Raw genomic sequence first — 19,101 nt, forward strand, 5'->3', positions numbered from 1 at the left:
ATCTCATTGGTCCTTTTTTCCTTTCCTTTCGTTTTTCTTGTTCTTTTCTTTTTCATTATAGTTTTGTTTGGATCCATGAGATCACTTTGCCTTATATATGTCACCAATTAAGATCAAATTAAATAGATTTTGATCATAAAGCATTGGAGAGGTACTACTATTCCTTATAGTCGGTGATGAGATAATTTTATTTAGTTTTGTATATTGATAAATAATAATGATAGCATTGTTATTATTATTATTATTACTATTACTAATGTTTGTTTTGTTCTTCGCCATGAAAAGGGTTTCTTGGAACCTTTTGCTCCTCAAAATTAAAGGATTTGCTTTACTAAATTTAGGATATAATAACCTTATTGGTCAAATGATGAATGAGATCTGTTTTTAAATTTATTTAGCGAAATAAGAGTTTATTTCCTTAAATAAAACATTAACTTATTAAGTGTTTTATCCGATCAAAAATCAAACACTAATCGGATCAATATTTTTTTCAAATAAAACACGGATACAATTAACACTTTTGTTGAAAGAAAAATTGTTAGAATAATTCAAATATTTCGTAGAAAAAGATGATACATATAGAATGTAAAAGTTAATTATTTAAACATTGAATGAGAAAGATATGATTATGTCAAAAATAAAAGAAAAATTTCCAAGTCAAATTTGCACCATCTACTTACAGTTTGAACTGTTTTTGGAGTGCAGTATTTGCCCTCACGAACTATTCCCCAGCCATTAAGTCAATACTCCCCTGTTGGAATAACAGATGAGAGCCTGAAGGAAATCAGACCACATCTTATCTACTATTCATCAAATATTCTCCACTGAATGAAATGAATTTCCTATTACCTTAAAATTTGAAGGAACTTATAAGCGGCATTCTCCTATTTTTCTTGAAAATTTACCACTTATCTTACCCAATTTTTCTTTCTTTTTCTCCCTAATTTTGGATGAGAAAAATATTAGGTATATAACTTAAATAGGTCGTATTATAAATATTTGGCTCACTTCACCTTTTTCTTTTTCTTTTTTCTTTTTTGTAGCATTCAACTACACCGTGGATATAACAGAGCATCAATGGTGCGCATCTAATAACACTCGAAAAGAAATATATGAGGTTGCCGGATGCATGTAATTGATACATTAAGATGCATTCGACGTGGCACCTTTGCCGATGTATACAAATTTGCATTCAACTACACGAAGGATGCAACTTACCGTCAATGTTGAGCATCCGATAGATAACACTCAAAAAAAAATATATGGAGTTATTAGATGTATGTGATCGATAAATTAGGATGCATTCAATGAGGCACCCGTGCCGACGTATAGCAGGGTCGGCCCATGCAACTCTTTCTTGTAGAGATTTCGATAGGTTTGGTCCAAGTGAGCCCGCATAGATAACGATGCATATAGTAAAATTGCACAGGTTTGGGCCCAATTAGGCCCGTTTAAACCCAAATTATAAATTATCAAAGATTTCTTCCATCTCCTTCCTATTGACTAACGAACATAATTAGAATAACTTGCTATCCGTAGCGTTGACATTGCATCGAATCCTCGCTCCCTGGTTTACGATTAGTTATGCTAATTGCTAACTAAGTTAAATGATTAAGTATCTGAGTTGTTAAGACAAGAACGTTGTCTATTCTAAAAGATACCATAAATTAATACTAAAATAAATCTAAAAAGAATTGGAGAAGCATCAACGATTGGTCGAACAGCCGCAGAAGCTGTGAAAGAAAACCGTCGTAGTTTTAGTCTTAGAATAATTAAAAAGATAGAGAAAAGTTCTCCTCTTTGCTTTCTTATAGGTTACTTCTGATTCCATTAACAACCTTTAATCCAAAAAATAAAATAAAAGCCAAGTCTTTCTCAACAAAATACTACTCGGTAAAGACTTGGGATAAAGGCGTCGAGATTACTTTGCTAACAGAATTTGAACTCAGAACCTCTATTCTAATATGATGTTAACTCAGTGATTAATTGCATAAAAACTTTAAGGATAATAGTTCGACTTAAATGGAGGAAGATTTTTATAATTCTAAACAATATGTAGAAATGACAAGATTTGAACTTAAGACCTAAATATGCTCTAATAGCACGCTTACTTACTAATTATTTTAAAAGCTTAAGCTTTAGTTTATATTTCAACACTTAAGCGGTTAGAGAACGATGATTTTTGCATTTTATATTGTTGATACTTTTAGATAATTTTGCCGGTAAAACTCATTCTTTGCATCTAAGAGATCATAGATTCGAATTCTAAAACCAATAACCAATAACTTGAAGTCAAATTAATATAATAACGACATTTTTATTTATTTATGACTCGTATAGTTTGCTTCTTTTCCATTCCTCTATATATTATTGCAATTTATACATTAATCCACATCATTCTGAAGTAGTTAAGTGGACCAAGCATCCATAGATAAATCCTTTAAACAGATATCTAATTCGGTAGCTTTGTGGAGATTAGAAGCTGTAATCTTAAGTTAATTTAGTCAGCAAAAAGGGACATTTATCTTATTCTACTCATATGTGATATATATTGATATTTAAAATATAGTAGACTAAAGCAAAAATAAGTAAATAAATGAATAATAATTAGTCAAGATTGACTAATAAAAATATGCCCTAAAAGAAGAAGAAGAAGAAGAAGAAAACTAGCACCAATGATACTGCTCTAACTACACAAATCAGCGGAACCTAACGCGGATTTATTTGTAATTAATTTTTCTCATTAGGTTGACAAAAAATAATTATCAACTTGGAAGGGATCATTTTTTTTGCACTAATGAATCATATAGATATATATATATATATATATATATATATATATATATATATATATATATATATATATATATATATATATATGAGGTACCATAAGCATCTTGATACCATTTCATGAGAGGTAGCTCATTTGTATAGAATGCGTCATTGCATACGTCTTTCTCTATTTCTACTACTATTACTACTAAGATTCAATTACATTTTTATAATCCGAGTAATTAGTGGAAACTTAGCAAGAGTATTAGTAATTATACATTTAATTACATGGTATCATAGAGGCTTAATATACTAGTCTCAAACTTGACTCAACCCGGTTGATTTTTGAGTCGAGTTTTTGCATATATGTAAGAAAAGTTTGATAAAAAAAAAAATTAAAAATAATTTTTGGGTGGATCGTTTGAGTTCGTGCTAGTGATTAAAGCTATTGTTTTAATTAATCTTCTGTAGGGATTAATGACAACGAGGTGTCGCAATTTGGTTGGTGGGCATGCGTTAAAATTAACATGTGGGTCCCATCTTACGAACAGCAGCAGCACCACTAGCTTACGAGATTCATCCTCGCTAATTTCCAAGTACAAATCCCATAAGCACATCTCCTTTTGACTTTCCGTTTTGCGGCTCCAATGCCGCACGATTTTTAATACACGCCGGAGGAGATTGCAGAAAAGTCAACCCCCAAAAAATAATAAGAACAAAGAACACACACACACACACACACACACACACACACACACACACCAGAATAATGTACAGATTAAATTCCCTCAAAACGTGTAATCCTCTCCTTCGTTTTCCTTGTCAAGAGAGACAAAAAAATTTAAAAAAAAAAAAAAGTCAACTTGAGAGAGAGAGAGACAGTGAACAAAAATAAAATAAAGAGATAAACTAATAGCAGCTAATATATATATACATATACTAAAGGAGGTCAACGCCTACTTTGCGAAAGAGAGCTTTTACACTTGCAAAGTGGAGTACAAATTGTAGCAAAAGTTGTCATATTTCATAGTTTAGTTTACAACAACAACAACATTATCTAAGATAATTTATCATATTTCAAAGAATATTCCAATAGGATCAAAAGAAAAGAAAAGAGAGACTAATTCCGTAGTAGTAGTAGTATTAGTATAGAGATCATAAAACCAACAGAATAATAAAACATCTCTAGATAGAGAGATATAAATACTCACCCCTTCACCACCTACCTTCTTCCATTCATTAGCTTTCATCTCCTCCTCTAAGTATATTGATATATAAGTATAAATCTCCTCTCCTTGCTTCGATATTCGCGCTTATCCGCCTCCTGTTTCTGGATAAGTTGGTAGTGGGTGTAAGGGATGAAGAGGTTTAGGCTCGTGGAGGAAGGCGTTGAGATGGCGGACAGCGTCAAGACCATGGCGAGCGTACTCATCCTCCTCTCCCGCGGCGGGGACGGCGTGGATGACGGGGGAAGCCGGTCTTCGTCGCCGACGAGGGTCTTCGCGTGCAAGACGTGCAGCCGCGAGTTCCCCTCCTTCCAGGCCCTCGGCGGCCACCGCGCCAGCCACAAGAAGCCGCGCCTCGCGGCGGACGGCGGCGACCAGGCGCTGGCTAAGCCGAAGGTGCACGAGTGCTCCGTCTGCGGCCTCGAGTTCGCCATCGGCCAGGCCCTCGGCGGGCACATGCGGCGCCACCGCGCCGCCACCGAGGGGTTCCGGCACGGAGTAGTAGTGCTTGGAGAGCAGAAGTGTAACACCGCCAAGGATGAGGAGGAGATCTCCAAGAGGGAGGCGTGGTTGGATTTGAACCTCTCGCCGCCGCCGGAGGAGGAGGTGGTCGAGTGCCGGAAGGTGGGATTCAAGACGTTCGAGTTCATGGACAAAGGACCATTAGTGGTGGATTGTTTCCATTGATTTGAAGTTTTCTCTTCTTCTTTTTTTTTTTTTTTTCTGTGGCAAATTTGATGTTGTGAATTTGGATTATTTTTTTTTAAAAGAATGTTTGTGGGTTTGTTAATGGTGTTGCATATAGCCATGGAGTTTTTATTATTATTTTTATGACTGCTCCTGGTAATTGGTAATTAGAGCGACAGTTTTGGTAAATGTAATTATGTAATTGTATTTAACTATTTATAGAAGAGAATTGTGATAATTATTATGCAATTTTTATGATCAATTGTTCTTCATCTTTTCAAAGCTTTAGCAAAGACGAGGAGGATTTATTTTTCTCCTTTAAATTACCAAAAAGAGATGGGAAAGGCATCAAAAGTCAATTAAGGAGCTCATAGTAAATTTAGATTTCTAAGATTAATATCCATTGTGGTAGATTAAGTTTTCTTCCATGAGTGGGTTTTGTTGCCCTCTCCTATGAAAACTATGATCGTTCATTGGCTATGGATTAAAACGAACTCATTACTGCTGGCCGATGTGCTGAATGTATCCACTTATTCTACCTGGGACATTCAAACTATTTCGGATATTAATCCACCTTCTTCTCTGAAAATATAATTTTTTATAAAATTACTTATATTTTTTGTGAAGGCAATAAAGTTTGTTAATTGCCTAACAAATAGACGTGATCATCAGGCGGATCGGGCCGAGTTCGTTATCATATGTCGGCCCATGAGAGAGCGGGCTGGCCAGGCTAGGCTCCACTTGTGAACTTTTAGAAAAAAATTTACCATTATTTTTTTTTCTAAAAAACTAATATGTTAAAAAAAAATTAAGGCGATATTGTACATATCGGTTGGGCCAATCACCGATGGAAGAGTTGAATTTTAAAAAATGTAAAACGGTACAGAGTAACAATATGGGCGGGATCCAGGCTGGACCAAGCCTAAATCGGGTCTAGGCCGAGCTTAGTCCGGTCCAAACCGGGCCGAGCACAGGTGTGCTTGGCCGTTTGAGTAGGTTTGCTAGCAAATATATACTTGGGAGGGATTAAATGATTAAATGATTAAATGTTGCAAGATTGGGCCAATTCCAGGGCTCTCCTTTAGATTGGGCTGGGCCTTAATGGCTAATGCATTAGGGGATTATGTAGTGCCCTTAAAAATGCTTATAGAAAAGAGTTTGGGATTAAATCTCGATCAAAGCTTCGTATATATAATAAAAAGATTAACAATAAAATTAAAGATGCAAAAGAGAATTAAAAAGAATAGAAACAATATTTCTAAGAAGCAAGCATCTATGGTATTGGTACTCAAATGTTTTTCAAACCTAGGATCTCATCAACCGATTCGTCGGACGGTGGATCAGAGCCTCGTTTTCCGCAAATTCGACAATGTACTAGATGTCATTAGATAGTGATCCACTGTTATCTCACTAATTAATTTCGTTTTCATTGTCTTCTAGTGTGAATCACACTAATCCTTATTTTTTTAAAGTATGGAAAAGTACTATCAATGTCTTCATTAAGCCACCCAATGCACCACACTGGTCGAATCGAACTACTTGTAATAATTCCCCTCAAGCTATCGTCATGCTTTAAAAATATCTACATTAAATTACTAATTAACAATTTGTTAGTAGTTTCTTAACTCTTAAGAAGGCCTAGAGATAACTAGACAGAGGTATTAGTTTGACTCCTTAAGCAAAAACTCATCATACTAATTGGATCATCTTAATAGCTACTACAATTATATTTATATATATTTTTTCAATCAAAAGGGTAAATAAAAAACTAATCTCCACTATCAAATCTTTCTTTAATTTAGTGTGTGATTTCATCACTGCAAATAATATTAAGGGTTAATTTGCCTTCTTAATTTTATTCATAATAGGGAAAATTGTTTCATACAATTAACTATATAAATGTTCTAGTCTCAAAACATTATTAATTTGCCACGACGAGATCACTAACTAACTTAGAAAAATTAACAATAAAATCTAGGGAAAGGTTCTTGATTAGAGATCATGCAATCTTATAGCACAAATTATTAGGGAAGACTCCCCATCCTCCTTCCTTGTTTACAATTGGAGCATATGATAAAGGGCATGCCACCCTAATCCACTAATCTAATTAAAGGAGTAATAGTTGGATCTCTTAATCTAATATTTATTTATGCTAACCTTCTATTATAAAACACCGCCACGTGTTGCCAAGAAATTAATAAAATAAATCTCATAAAATAATGGGACCACTAATTTTATATCATATTTATCATCACTTTCTTTTGTTTTTGAGTTATATTGATCATAATAGTGAAGAATTACATATGATATTCATCAAACAAATCATGCTAGTTTAAGGCATGCAAACTCTAATTAATTTGGATGTTAATTAATCATGGAACATATATATTTTTTAAAACACCCACTAAAAGATCATGAACAATTTGTAGTGATGGAGTAGTGGGCAAATCATTGGAATGCATGCATGTGAAATTTTGAATTATACTAAGCAACTCTTAATCGGCAGAGTTTAAATTAAATTCCCATGTGGAAGATGGAGAAGAATCAAAGTATCTAAACTCTAAGCATCAAACTTATGGCTCTTCTTCCATGGCTTTTTCATTGAGTTGAATTGTTAAGGACCATTCTTTACTATGAAATGAAGTGATTCTATCTCAACGAGTTTGACTTATTATTCCATTCTAAAGCCATATTGATGTCTTCTTAGATAGATCTCTTCACCAAAGACTTTTTAAGAAAAAGAAAATATATAAAGAAGCAAAAGAGGGTAAGATCATCCCCAGGTACACTCAGTATCCCTGATTTCTTTTCTAGATTCTCTAGCCAATTTGCAGTTTTATTAGATTAAGATTGCTATTAAGATCTAATTTTTATGTCATTGTCAACTAAAAGGTTTTAAGTTAAAACCAGTGGCTATGCTAATTAATTTGCTACTTCTAATGGCTGTTAGTGTTAAACGGTTTTAGCCGCCAAATGGCTGGGATGAAATGGACGGTCCAAACAATCTTAAAGAACGTGGGGCCCGTCCAGATGGACGGTCCATATTCCCTCATCATCGCTAGGTCTTATTCAACAGCTGTGTACTACTGACTTATTAATGAATTAAGAAGCAGATGGATTGGATTTTACTTCTTTGATGCGTTGGCTAGTCTGATCTCGGCCGTCCAATTCCATCAATAATTTCTCACTTTTTGATGATTAAATACTCTTATATCGTATTCATCCAATGTCACTCTCTCAGCACGCCGTCAGATACACGCTAGTGTGTTGTTTGAGTACATAAGAAAAAAAATTAAAATTATACTAAAAATTGAATAGAAAAAGTTAATAAGATTATATCGATATTACTATAGCCGGCAATTGCATGTGATTATTGTGTATCTAGCTCGTATTAAATTGTAATACATCTTTTAATTGCTAAATATGAAAAATAAATATATAATTAAGAAGGAAGAAACTATAAATATTTTCATTGAGAAAAATGCATTAAAAACAGATGTATTTTTTGTGCAAATTTGTCGATATAATTTTCTTGTCCATCACCCAAACTATTTTATCTCCCTTTTAGATTTCGTTACACATATATAATCTCTCTCTCTCTCTCTCTCTCTCTCTCTCTCTCTCTCTCTCTCTCTCTCTCTCTCTTATTTAACTTTTTGATAGATCCAAAGCATAGGAAAAAAAAACATGGGCCCGCTTCCATCTTCATAGCAGTGTACCCTCCCGGATTCCAGAGGGACCATTTTTGACCGAAATTAAAGAAATTCCTAGAGAGAGAGAATAGTTCTACAGAGAGAAAGTTTGAGAGAGAGAGAGAGAGAGAGAGGCAAAGTAGCCGTCACATGAAGAAGGAGAGCTCTGTCCCTACCACCACACCTTACCCTTTTCTCTCTCCTTCGCTCTATTAAGCCATTACCCGGCCCTCCTCTCCAAGCTTTATCCTCCATCCACTCTTCCCTTCCCCTGTCTGTCTCTCTTCTTGTTCACATTAGCCATTCTTGGATTGCTCCCAAGCACAGGGAAAAGGAGGAGAGAAGAAGCCAAGAGGCGAGAAGGTAAGCTAACCCAACTTGGGTCTCTCTTCCTCTGCTCCCTCATATTGAATGCTCTGCTCTTGTTTGGTCTTCCATGGGAAAAAGGTCGGACCTTTTTGGTGCTACTTTTGGGATTTCTTCATTGGGGTTCTTCTCTTTCGCATTGCTCGCTAAGATCTCGTTCAAATCTCATTGGGCTGCCTTCCCCTTTTTGGATCTAAAAGACTCCATTCCGATCCAAATATGGGTATTTGATATTGTTGGTATATATATATATATATATATAAGAGCTTGGAGAGGACGAAAGGTTGAATCTTTTTTTATTCACCTTCTAAGCCCATAAGAAAAGCATATAGCGATATGATATCTCGTGTCCATTTCTTTCTCCTACCACCTTTTCCTTGTCCAGCTTAGCAAAGCATTAGCGGTGTAGAGAAAGGGATTCATCCTAATTAAAATTTATCAAACTTTTCCACACTTTCCTCCTCTTTCTGCAATAAATGAATCGCATAAAAAGGAGCTTTTCCTTCCTCTCCTTTCCCCCAAACTTCTCTATAATCACCTAATGCTCTGCTCTGTTCCATTCAACAGCTCGACGGCATTACCAGGAGTCAATTGCAAGCATGAGAAGAGAACCTCCTCCTCCTATTCCCAAGGTGAGACCTTTTTTGTCTCACAAATTGGACTCTTTTGCAAAAAAAAAACCACATAATTTTGTTTATTGCAATTTCCCTCCCCTTTTCTTGCAGACTTCTTCTTGGCCGAAGACGGTGGTGAAGAAATGGCTAAACTTGAAGAATGGCGAGTTCCACTCCGACTGCAGCAGTGAGAACAACAACAACTTCTCTTTGATCAAAATTATACTTTGCAATTTAGCACCTAACTTTGTTTCAAATTCGAGCAGGAGAAGTGTTCGCAGGAGTTCAGGAGAGGCGTAAGAGCTGCTCGGATAAGGACGGCAGCCTTCTCATGCGAAGGGATATTTCGGGTACTCTCTTTAACTGCCACTGTACTATTAACAAATGAGGCATTTATGGAAGGAGATGGGTACTTAAACATGGATTAGTGTTGCTAATTATTATTATTAATATTCTTCTCCGGGTGCTTAATTACAGGTGGGTGGTTAGTCGAGAGCTCTGAGAACCTTAAACCACCTCGGTTAGGTTCCGATCCACCAACGTCTTCTTCTCCCGTTCCTAAAAAACTCGGGTAATTAATAGTCCGGAAGAATATATTGGGGGTTGTGACCTATGATTAATCTTTTAATCATCATTAAGACGTTAATTAATCTCCTGGGTTTGTGGTTAATGATGGTGCGAGTAGGATGTTCGTGGGGACGTGGAACGTGGGAGGGCGTGCCCCTCACGGGGGAATCAACCTTAAAGACTGGCTTATGAGCACGCCTTCTCCGGCCGATATCTATGTTCTCGGGTACGTTTTTACTAATACCTAATAAAATCTCTAGAAAATTACACTAAACCATTAGTTAATTTAACTAATTATATATAGCTCTCTTAGCTGTAGCTCTATGGCTATAATTTGAGATTGAGCTTTGGTGATGTTAATAATCATGATTATTCCCTCGCTTCGCTTTGGGAGCGGGAGCTTGTAATGATTAGATGTTAATTAATTCCTTGTGATGGCCATATATAAGGAAAATGACTCTATAAATAGTAATCTGGGGTTTAATTATTATTTATTCTATTTCAAAAGATTTTGTTAATTATTTACGAGCTCTAGTCTCCATTCGGTGCCACTGGATACTTAATTTAGCCATAAAAGGGACAAGTGGGGACGATGGCAGTTTCGTAAAATAACGACGTCCTCGGACTGGTTCAGGTTCCAGGAGATCGTGCCGTTAAATGCCGGAAACGTCTTGGGAGCGGAGGACAAGGGGCCCGCTTACAGGTGGCTCAATCTGGTTCGCCAGGCCCTCAACACATGCACAACGAAAGGACCCAAGGTCGGACGGAATTACGAGAATGCCACGGAGCCGAGTCAGAAGCCGAGGGTTAGCTTCTCGGATCTCCTCGCGATGGAGGAGGAGGAGGAAGAGGAGTTAGCGGACGAGGAAGAGGAAGGCGAGCCGACGGGATCGAACCCCGATACGAGCAGCGGGGAGGAATCGCCGGACTGCTGGCCGTCCTCCTCCTCCTCGGCGGCCCGCCGCCGAGGAGGGTACTGCTTGGCGGCGAGCAAGCAGATGGTGGGGATCTTCCTATGCGTGTGGGTCCGGGCGGGGCTGATGCGGCACGTGACCAGCCTCAAAGTCTCGTGCGTGGGGAGGGGCATTATGGGATACATGGGAAATAAGGTACATTCTCGATCGAGTCTCTTCCCAGAATGCTCCTCCTATACGTTTGTAGGGAAAACTCGTGCATGGTTTCCTTATATGTGCATGAGTTTTGAGTGTAGGGATCGATCTCGATCAGCATGACATTGAGGAGGACGACGTTCTGCTTCGTTTGCACGCACTTGGCGTCCGGGGAGAAGGACGGCGACGAGGTCCGGAGGAATGCCGACGTCGTCGAGATCTTGAAGAGGACGAGGTTTTTGCAGTCCCATAGGTTCTCTCGCCCGGCGGCGCTATCGCCGGAGACCATTCTGCAGCATGAGTAAGTCTTTTATCATTTTTAATTTCTTATTCCATAAAAATAGATACAAATTTTTGGATATATACATATATATATTTTGAGGTTTGAATTGCTAAGTAAAAAGAATATTATCCAATATGCAGCAAAGTCATATGGCTTGGGGATCTGAACTATCGACTGGCAGCCACTTGCAGCGACACGCATGAGCTGCTGCAGAAGAATGACTGGCAAGCATTGTTAGAGAAGGATCAGGTAGTGGATGTTATCTAATTAGTTATATTTATTCTTATCAGGTACTAATTAATAATTGGCAAATTAATGAGACTGGACTAACTGGACTAACTCTTGCTGCAGCTTCGAATGGAGCAAAGAGCTGGGCGAGTGTTTACAGGATGGGAAGAAGGGAAGATATATTTCCCTCCTACTTACAAATACCTCGCTAATTCCGACGTTTACGCCGTTAATCCGGCAAAATCAAGAGAAAAGAAGAGAAATCCCGCTTGGTAATTAACTAAGGCCTCTCTCTCTAATCTACCTCTTTAATTACTTTGGCAAACTCTATGACTAGTTCATAATTAAGTTAGATCTAGCCAAAGGATGAGGAATCCATGATAACCCTTTTGCCGGGAATGCAGCACACATGCTTCTCAATGGCATCATTTTTTCTTGCAGTCTTTTACTAGTAGAGCATGATCTCTTTGCTCTTTGTATCGAGTTCATATCACCACAAACTTGCCGACCTCTCGTAATTATATATTTATATATATATATATATATAAGTAATGGGTTAAGTATCTATGAAGCAATGGACTGTAGCAGGAAGCCACATGCTTCATTTTAAATGACCCAGATGCTCTAATTATATGTATATAAAGTTATAAACAATTTGGTTTAATTCGCATTCGCAGGTGCGATCGGATATTGTGGAGAGGGAAGGGGATGAAGCAAATGTGGTATGTTCGCGGAGAATGCCGCTTCTCCGACCACCGGCCGGTGTACTCTCTCTTCGCAGTGCAACTCGACGACCATGACGACTACAACCGCGGGCCGGTTGCAGTCGCAGCCGGTCCCACTTCGACCGCCTCGGTAGCGGCGGCGAATAATTATAATAGCAGTAGCAGCAACGCCTGTAACTCATCATACAGCAAAGTGCAGGCGGAGGAGATGTTCCTCCTGACAAGAACACAGAGCTGTCTCAATGCCTCCAGATTCTGAACAAAAGCCTACATTCCCCTTTCTGGAAATGTTTAATCCAAAAACAGCAACAATTTTTTGATTGTGATCTTTATTTTCTTAGAAAACTAACAAATGGAATGAGAAAGAGAAGAAAAAAGACAAGCTTTCACAATCCCCATAAAAGGGAAAAGAAAAAGGAAAAAGGAGAAAAGGAGAAAAGGAAAAGAAAGAGGAGCTGCAGCCTGCAACTAAACAACAAGAACTTCTTGTTTCCTTCTACTTGGAGTGTGATTAATTTCTGTTAACTAACAGCTATTGTACAGATGCATGCTAAGTGGAGCAGCCTTCAAATGGTAGCTTTGCAGCCTTTGATCACATGGTTGAGCTGAGAAAGCCATGGGGAACAAGAAGGGAGAGAGTTCTTGAAGTCAGGGATCAAAGGGAAGTGTAATGATTGTAATGAGGAGGGGGCTCAGATGTTTACAATTTGTATGGCACTTTTTCCCCCCCTTGTAGTTTTCTTATTTTGGGGCAAGGGAGAGAAAGCTGCAGCTGTAGCAGCAGCATACTTCTTTTTGTTCTTTATTCTGTCATCTAATTCAAATTGTCTTATAAGATTCAAGCATTGCAACATTCTAATACAAGTTGAGGGAGAGTGGGCCAATCTACAAGATGTAAATATTCGTAGAGATAGAAAAGAGGCCATAAACTGGCGCCTGATATGAAATTTATGATTCAATCCATAGAGATAGAATAGAGCAAATCTTTAATTTTGTTTTTTTTTTTGTTTTTTGACATAATTCATGAGATCAAACCATTCACACGATCAAAACGCATATTTCGAAGCATTACCATCACCAAGCATATCAGACAATTCTGCACCACGGAGAATATAACAAGTACAAAAAATTACAAGAGTATAATTAACATTGACATATTATGCATTGCCTCCAAAATTGGCATTAGCTGCTAGGAAGAGGTATTCATATTCCTCACAACAAAATGTAAATAATCACGTCACACCTCAAATAGTAAATCGCCGCAATGTGAAACAACGGCAGATGGGTTCGTGGACACTAATGCCTGAAAAAGGATAGTAAAATACAAGCAACTTGTAGTCCCATTTTATTTTCGTAAATATTCTGTCACCTGAAGAAGCTTTAATAGGGATACTTAATTGGCTCTGGCTGCATTGCCTTCTGCACCAGCTCGGCCTGCTCCTGCACATGAACAGACAAGAAACCAGTGGCCGTAGCAGCTGAAGGTGCCCTACCAACATATTTGATATCCTCAAAAGATCCCCTGCCTAGTGCCTTCATGGCAGTAAACAGGCGAGGGTTTATATAACTGTAAGCGCCCATGTTCATTGGCTCTTCTTGGCACCAGACAATCTCTGCATCTGAGAGAACAAAACCAAAAGAACAGAGCTCAGCTATGGTAATTCTCAGAACAATATTACCTCCAGTGATATATAACAACTATAAGAATGAATGTGAAGCATGGCACAGTAGTAGGAGACTAGTAGTTGATCTCTCAAACATGTTCACAAAAGGAAACTAGATACCACAAAATGTGGTTTCAAACTTTCAGATTAATGATGCATGCTTATGTGTTTCTTGTGCAAGTAATTCGTACTTGGATATCGTTTTAATTCTCTCTGAATGAGATCATAGGGGAATGGGCAAAGCTGTTCAACCCTGCAGATTGCAACATCTGTACGGTCCCTCTTCTTCCGCTCTTCATCAAGTTCGTAATACACCTGCAAAGAAACCATTTCTTAGAATAAATATTTCTTCAATAGAAAATCAACTTTATTAGCTCAGTTGGCTAAACTAATGCTAGAAAAAGTACAAGAGCACAGATCATGTATTTACATACCTTCCCTGAACACAATACTAAACGACTAATACCCTCCTCAACCTCTTTGTGATCATTTCGGTCCTTTATGAGACGTTTGAAGCGTGTTCCTTGCTTGTCAAATCCTGGGTGGCCTTCAACATCGTCAAACTCAGAAAGATGTGATTTGCAATCCTTGTGCCGAAGCAGGTTCTTGGGAGACATGACAATTAGAGGCTTCCGAAATTCTCTATGTATCTAGTCATCAGTCAGAGAATATGTGAGCTGAAATCTTCAAGAGTGAAGCATATAGATAAAACTTCAGAAATGCTAACCTGGCGTCGTAGAACATGGAAATAATTTGCAGGCGTTGTCACGTTCACAACTTGCCAATTGCATTCCTGAATTTGTTTCCGGAGTGTTGGCTCCATCTCAGGTATCACATAACAATTATCATCACTCATCTGTTTACAGCAACTTATCAGTCCCATACACAGTCCACTAGTAACTCTCAACAACAGCCACAAAGATACACAAAGGCAAAACATGATTTACTAAAAGGCTTTTCTAACTCATGAAAGTATGTGTAATTCTCTAGGATAACAACATCATTACATAAAAACCACAAGTACACAGAATGTCAGAATCAAATTACTACAACTAAAGTCATATTAACAGCTCTAGCAACAGAAGACAGTAGTAGAAGTGGACGTTCAAAAAGAATAAACTCAACAGAAGAGCACATTCAGTTATTCCTTTCATTAGTAACCAAATCCATAATCAAGATTCCAGTGACTGTCCTGAGTTCATCAAACTTCACAACGATGATGGATAAATAAAATCACGAGTCTAGCCAGCAACAAAATTGAGGTTGATCGGAAAGAATTTCTAAGTATAATGAATGACATAATCTAGTTATCCAATAATACCTGAAGGAAACGTTCCAAACGTGAACTTGAATGTTCAGGTCCTTGGCCATCATATCCATGTGGCAATAAAACAACAAGGCCTATTTGGCGCAACCATTTAGACTCTCCACTACTCAAAAACTGGTCAAACATTACTTGAGCACCATTTGAAAAGTCACCAAACTGAGCTTCCCAAAGCACTAGAGAATTAGGATTTTCCATTGAGTAACCCATTTCAAATCCGAGAACAGCAAACTCCGAAAGAGAACTGTATATGATATCAGACAACATAAGGTCAAAAGATTCATCCCAATCTTGATAGATCAAAGAAGTTGCAAAAGCATTTTTTTTCTCCTTACAGCAATAAGTTATAGCAATGACCATCCTAGAAAGAGTTTTACATGGAAAAACATTCATGATCAATGATACTAATGTTCCAATAAAATGTGATAGAGAACAATAAAAGCCAAGAGAAACAGTTTCTGAGCACAGTTTAGGGTCTAGATTGGCTACATAACAAAAGATCTATACACCCATCACCGCAGTAAAAGACAGAATCAAAGGTAAGTGAAAGAAATTTTGGAAAGCTAACGAAATTTCTACTCTTCATTGTTGTTCTTGGTTCATAATAGCAAGCAAGACTTTGTGAGCTTGGAGCAGTGACATATCAAAATTCATGATAAGAAGGTGAAAGGCAACCAAAGAAGAAGAATGTGGTCCGATCCTACATTAGAGAAACACTGCTATGAGTAAAGGTAACACCTACAGTTGGCCAAACTTCTTCCCTTAGTAGTTAGTACAATGTAACATAATGTGGAGATGATGAAGCTTAGTAGATGCAAGCACGCGAAAATATGACATACCTGTTGCTAACAGTAAATAACTCCTCATTTTGGTTCATCACAATGTTGTCCAGGGGACAGTACTTCTCCCCAGTTTCTTGGTTATGAAGGACAGAATGCCGGTGACTAAATGTACCTCTTTCAACATCCTGGCCGCTCAATCTAACATGATTACCTTCCACTAAAAGGGTCGCAAAAGCCAGTGCCTCTCCAAGTGCCCAGTCAATGCCTTCCCCAGTTTCAATCATCTGAGCTCGCTGTTCAAATATCTTCTTGACTGCTCTGTGGGGCTTGAAATTTTCAGGAAGACTTGTAATGGCTTGCCCAACACGTTTCAGTATTTCAGGATTGACTCTGCAGAATAACACAGTGGCTGCAGTTAAAAAAGGAATGCAAATGCGATGGAGAGGATAGAAAAACGTAAACTAGCATTAAGATTTGTTCCTACCCAGTGTTTCGAACACGTGAAATCTGTTCAGGTGACTTAAATCCTGTCCAATAAGCTGAAAGCCAGTCCCGTCGCTTGGGGATGTAATCTTTGCTATTCACGAACTCTTCATTAAGGATGGTATTGACTTTGTTGTGGATCCTCTCAATATCTTCTTTCGAGATATCTCCTGATTCCAAAAGTCTTTTCTGGTAAATTTCAAGTGAACTTGGATGGTTTCGAATAACCTATTCAGCATAAACAGTTAGTGTGGTGATGAAACTTCCAAAAGCACTTAAAGATGGCCAAGTTAACAAAAACATAAGTTCAGATGAGTTTGTGTTACTTCAACCCTGTGGATTTTCTTTTCTAAGTTATAGTAGGCTACTTAGCTGAAGAGAAAAGCAGTATAGCTAATAGAGGGAGGTATAAAAGTTGAAGATATGAAATTGCATAACAAAAAAATAGCAGAAATATTCCTTCAAAATTCAAATTCATACTTTTGGCAAGGCCAAAGCCATAAACCAATTCACAATATTAGCCATAAAAAGACAACAAGAAGTGCAAGGGAAGATCACCTTATACATTTTAGGCTGCGTAAATGAGGGTTCATCTATTTCATTGTGCCCAAATCTGCGGTAACAAACTAGATCCACTACCACATCAGAATGGAACTTCTGCCGCCACTCTGCTGCAAGTTCACAAGCATGCACCACTGCTTCCATATCATCACCATTTACATGAAATATTGGAGCACTTAATGCTTTGGCAACATCTGTGCAATACTGAGAAGACCTCCCAGATCTTGGATCAGTTGTGAAAGCAACCTGATTGTTAACCACAATATGAATTGTTCCACCAGTTGTGTAATTTGGAAGGGCACTTAGATGGAGAGTCTCATAAACCACACCCTGGCCAGCAAAGCTTCCATCTCCATGGATCAGCACACTCAGATTCTTTGTCCTATCAGTATCATTAGAGTAAAATTGCTTCGCCCGTGTTTTACCTACCACCACTGGATCAACAGCTTCCAAATGACTGGGATTCGCGACTAAAGACAGATGAATTCTCTTCCCACCCCTAGTGGGTCTATCATAAGAAGTACCCAAATGGTACTTCACATCACCAGTTCCAGTATACAACCCAATTTCCCCATCTACAGGCTTTGTTCCGCCACTAAACTCACTAAAAATCTGGCGCAAGGGCTTGCGGACAACATTACCCAACACATTCAGTCTTCCTCTGTGAGACATTCCAATGACAATGCTCTCCACACCCATGTCGGCCGCCCGATCAAACATCTCCTTCATGCCCGGAATTAGTGTCTCACCACCTTCGAGCCCGAACCTCTTCGCAGCAGTCCACTTGGTAGCCAAGAAATTCTCAAATTGTGTGCTCCAAATAAGCCTATCAAGTATAACTTCGCGGCGTTCCCGATTGTACTCCCTCTCTTTCACGGTCTCAATCTTGTCCCTCAGCCAATTACACTTCTCCCTGTCAGCAATGTGCATATACTCATAACCAATCGTCCCACAGTACGCCTGCTCGAGCCTGTTCAAAATCTCCCGGAGAGTCTGAACAGGTCGATTCTCCGACAAGAACCCAGCCATCCTCCAAACCCCCAGGAAGAACTCCCTATCCAGATCGGCCTCCGTGAATCCATAAAAACCCAAGTCAAGATCTTCCGGGATCTCCCGCTCCTCCAATCCCAAAGGATCCAACTTTGCCCTCATGTGGCCATTAACTTGATATGCCCTAAGAAGGAGCAAAAGCCTCATGCTTTCTTGAATGGTCTGGCCAGAGATCCCTGGCGAACTGGAGGCTTGGCCTACAAAATTCCTGAAGAAGTTATCCCACGATTCATCAACGCTACTGGGATCGGCTTCCCAAGCCCTTTGCAGCTCCTCCAAGTAGACGCTACTGGTGCCATCGAGGAAGCTATCACTTAGCCTCGAGAGCGGCACGGCGCGGGGCACAGGCGCCGCCGACTCGGCCATGGGACGGAGAGCAGAGGAGTGGAAGCAGCGAGACGTTGGTGGGGGAGGAAGGGCATGGATCCTACTGGCATGGTGAGGAGCACGAGCCAGGTTTCTTCTCATCGCGACACGAGCTAGGCTCGACGCGGCCCGAAACCAAGCCATGGCGATCGATCTTTGCTTCAAAACGACCTAAATCCACAGATTTATCTTACAAACGTATTCTACAGTACTTCACATAAAAAGAAAACATGCCCAACGAACAATAACGCAAAAAATGAGGGGAAAAAAATTGTGGAAATCAAGCAGAGAAGACGACGACTCGAAATTATCGACGACATTGCGATGGTGATGAGATCGTACCTGAAAGAATCGAAGAGGGATCAGAAGGAAACCCTAATCCTAGTCTTGAGAATCGCCGGAGTCAGAGAAAGGGGACGCGGCGCCGCCTCTCTCGCCTTCTTTCTTTTTTACGTTCAAAGCTTCGTTTCTCTAATCTGAGGCTTCTATTTAACTCCCCCTATTTTCTAAGGTGCACGCCGTCTCTCGCTCTCACGGAATTGAGAAATGAAGGTATGACGAGGAATAAAAGGTTGGCGTATATCAAGAAAGCTGACTAGGTT

The 19,101-nt window shown here is 38.8% G+C and overlaps 3 protein-coding genes across 4 annotated transcripts; 2 read left to right on the plus strand and 1 right to left on the minus strand.

The window, feature by feature from the left end:
* Positions 1 to 4,130: 4,130 nt before the first annotated feature.
* Positions 4,131 to 4,685, plus strand: LOC140791195 (uncharacterized). The gene has a single exon (XM_073141609.1). The coding sequence runs from the start codon at positions 4,131 to 4,133 to the stop codon at positions 4,683 to 4,685; it is 555 nt and encodes a 184-aa protein (XP_072997710.1).
* Positions 4,686 to 8,418: 3,733 nt separating this feature from the next.
* LOC140790513 (type I inositol polyphosphate 5-phosphatase 8) lies at positions 8,419 to 13,111 on the plus strand. 2 transcript variants are annotated; one of them, XM_073140623.1, is made up of 11 exons: positions 8,419 to 8,740; positions 9,311 to 9,375; positions 9,469 to 9,544; positions 9,624 to 9,707; positions 9,835 to 9,928; positions 10,043 to 10,150; positions 10,559 to 11,033; positions 11,135 to 11,334; positions 11,457 to 11,565; positions 11,668 to 11,816; positions 12,222 to 13,111. In XM_073140623.1, exons 2-11 carry the CDS (start codon positions 9,343 to 9,345, stop codon positions 12,526 to 12,528), a joined length of 1,635 nt encoding a protein of 544 aa, XP_072996724.1. In that variant the 5' UTR covers positions 8,419 to 8,740; positions 9,311 to 9,342; the 3' UTR covers positions 12,529 to 13,111. The 2 variants fall into 2 exon arrangements, with proteins under 2 accessions (XP_072996724.1, XP_072996722.1); XM_073140621.1 differs by lacking the exon at positions 8,419 to 8,740 and having other exon boundaries at positions 9,080 to 9,375.
* A 244-nt stretch (positions 13,112 to 13,355) lies between these two features.
* On the minus strand, positions 13,356 to 18,971 carry LOC140790512 (uncharacterized). The gene is made up of 9 exons (XM_073140620.1): positions 18,842 to 18,971; positions 17,081 to 18,670; positions 16,524 to 16,750; positions 16,097 to 16,429; positions 15,255 to 15,501; positions 14,661 to 14,789; positions 14,368 to 14,583; positions 14,125 to 14,248; positions 13,356 to 13,888 (listed from the first exon to the last, which is right to left on the minus strand). Exons 2-9 carry the CDS (start codon positions 18,641 to 18,643, stop codon positions 13,650 to 13,652), a joined length of 3,078 nt encoding a protein of 1,025 aa, XP_072996721.1. The 5' UTR covers positions 18,644 to 18,670; positions 18,842 to 18,971; the 3' UTR covers positions 13,356 to 13,649.
* Between the last annotated feature and the right edge of the window lie 130 nt (positions 18,972 to 19,101).

Source organism: Typha latifolia, chromosome 6, assembly GCF_019914945.1.
Source record: "Typha latifolia isolate L0001 chromosome 6, TyphaL0001v2, whole genome shotgun sequence".
NCBI lineage: Eukaryota > Viridiplantae > Streptophyta > Magnoliopsida > Poales > Typhaceae > Typha > Typha latifolia.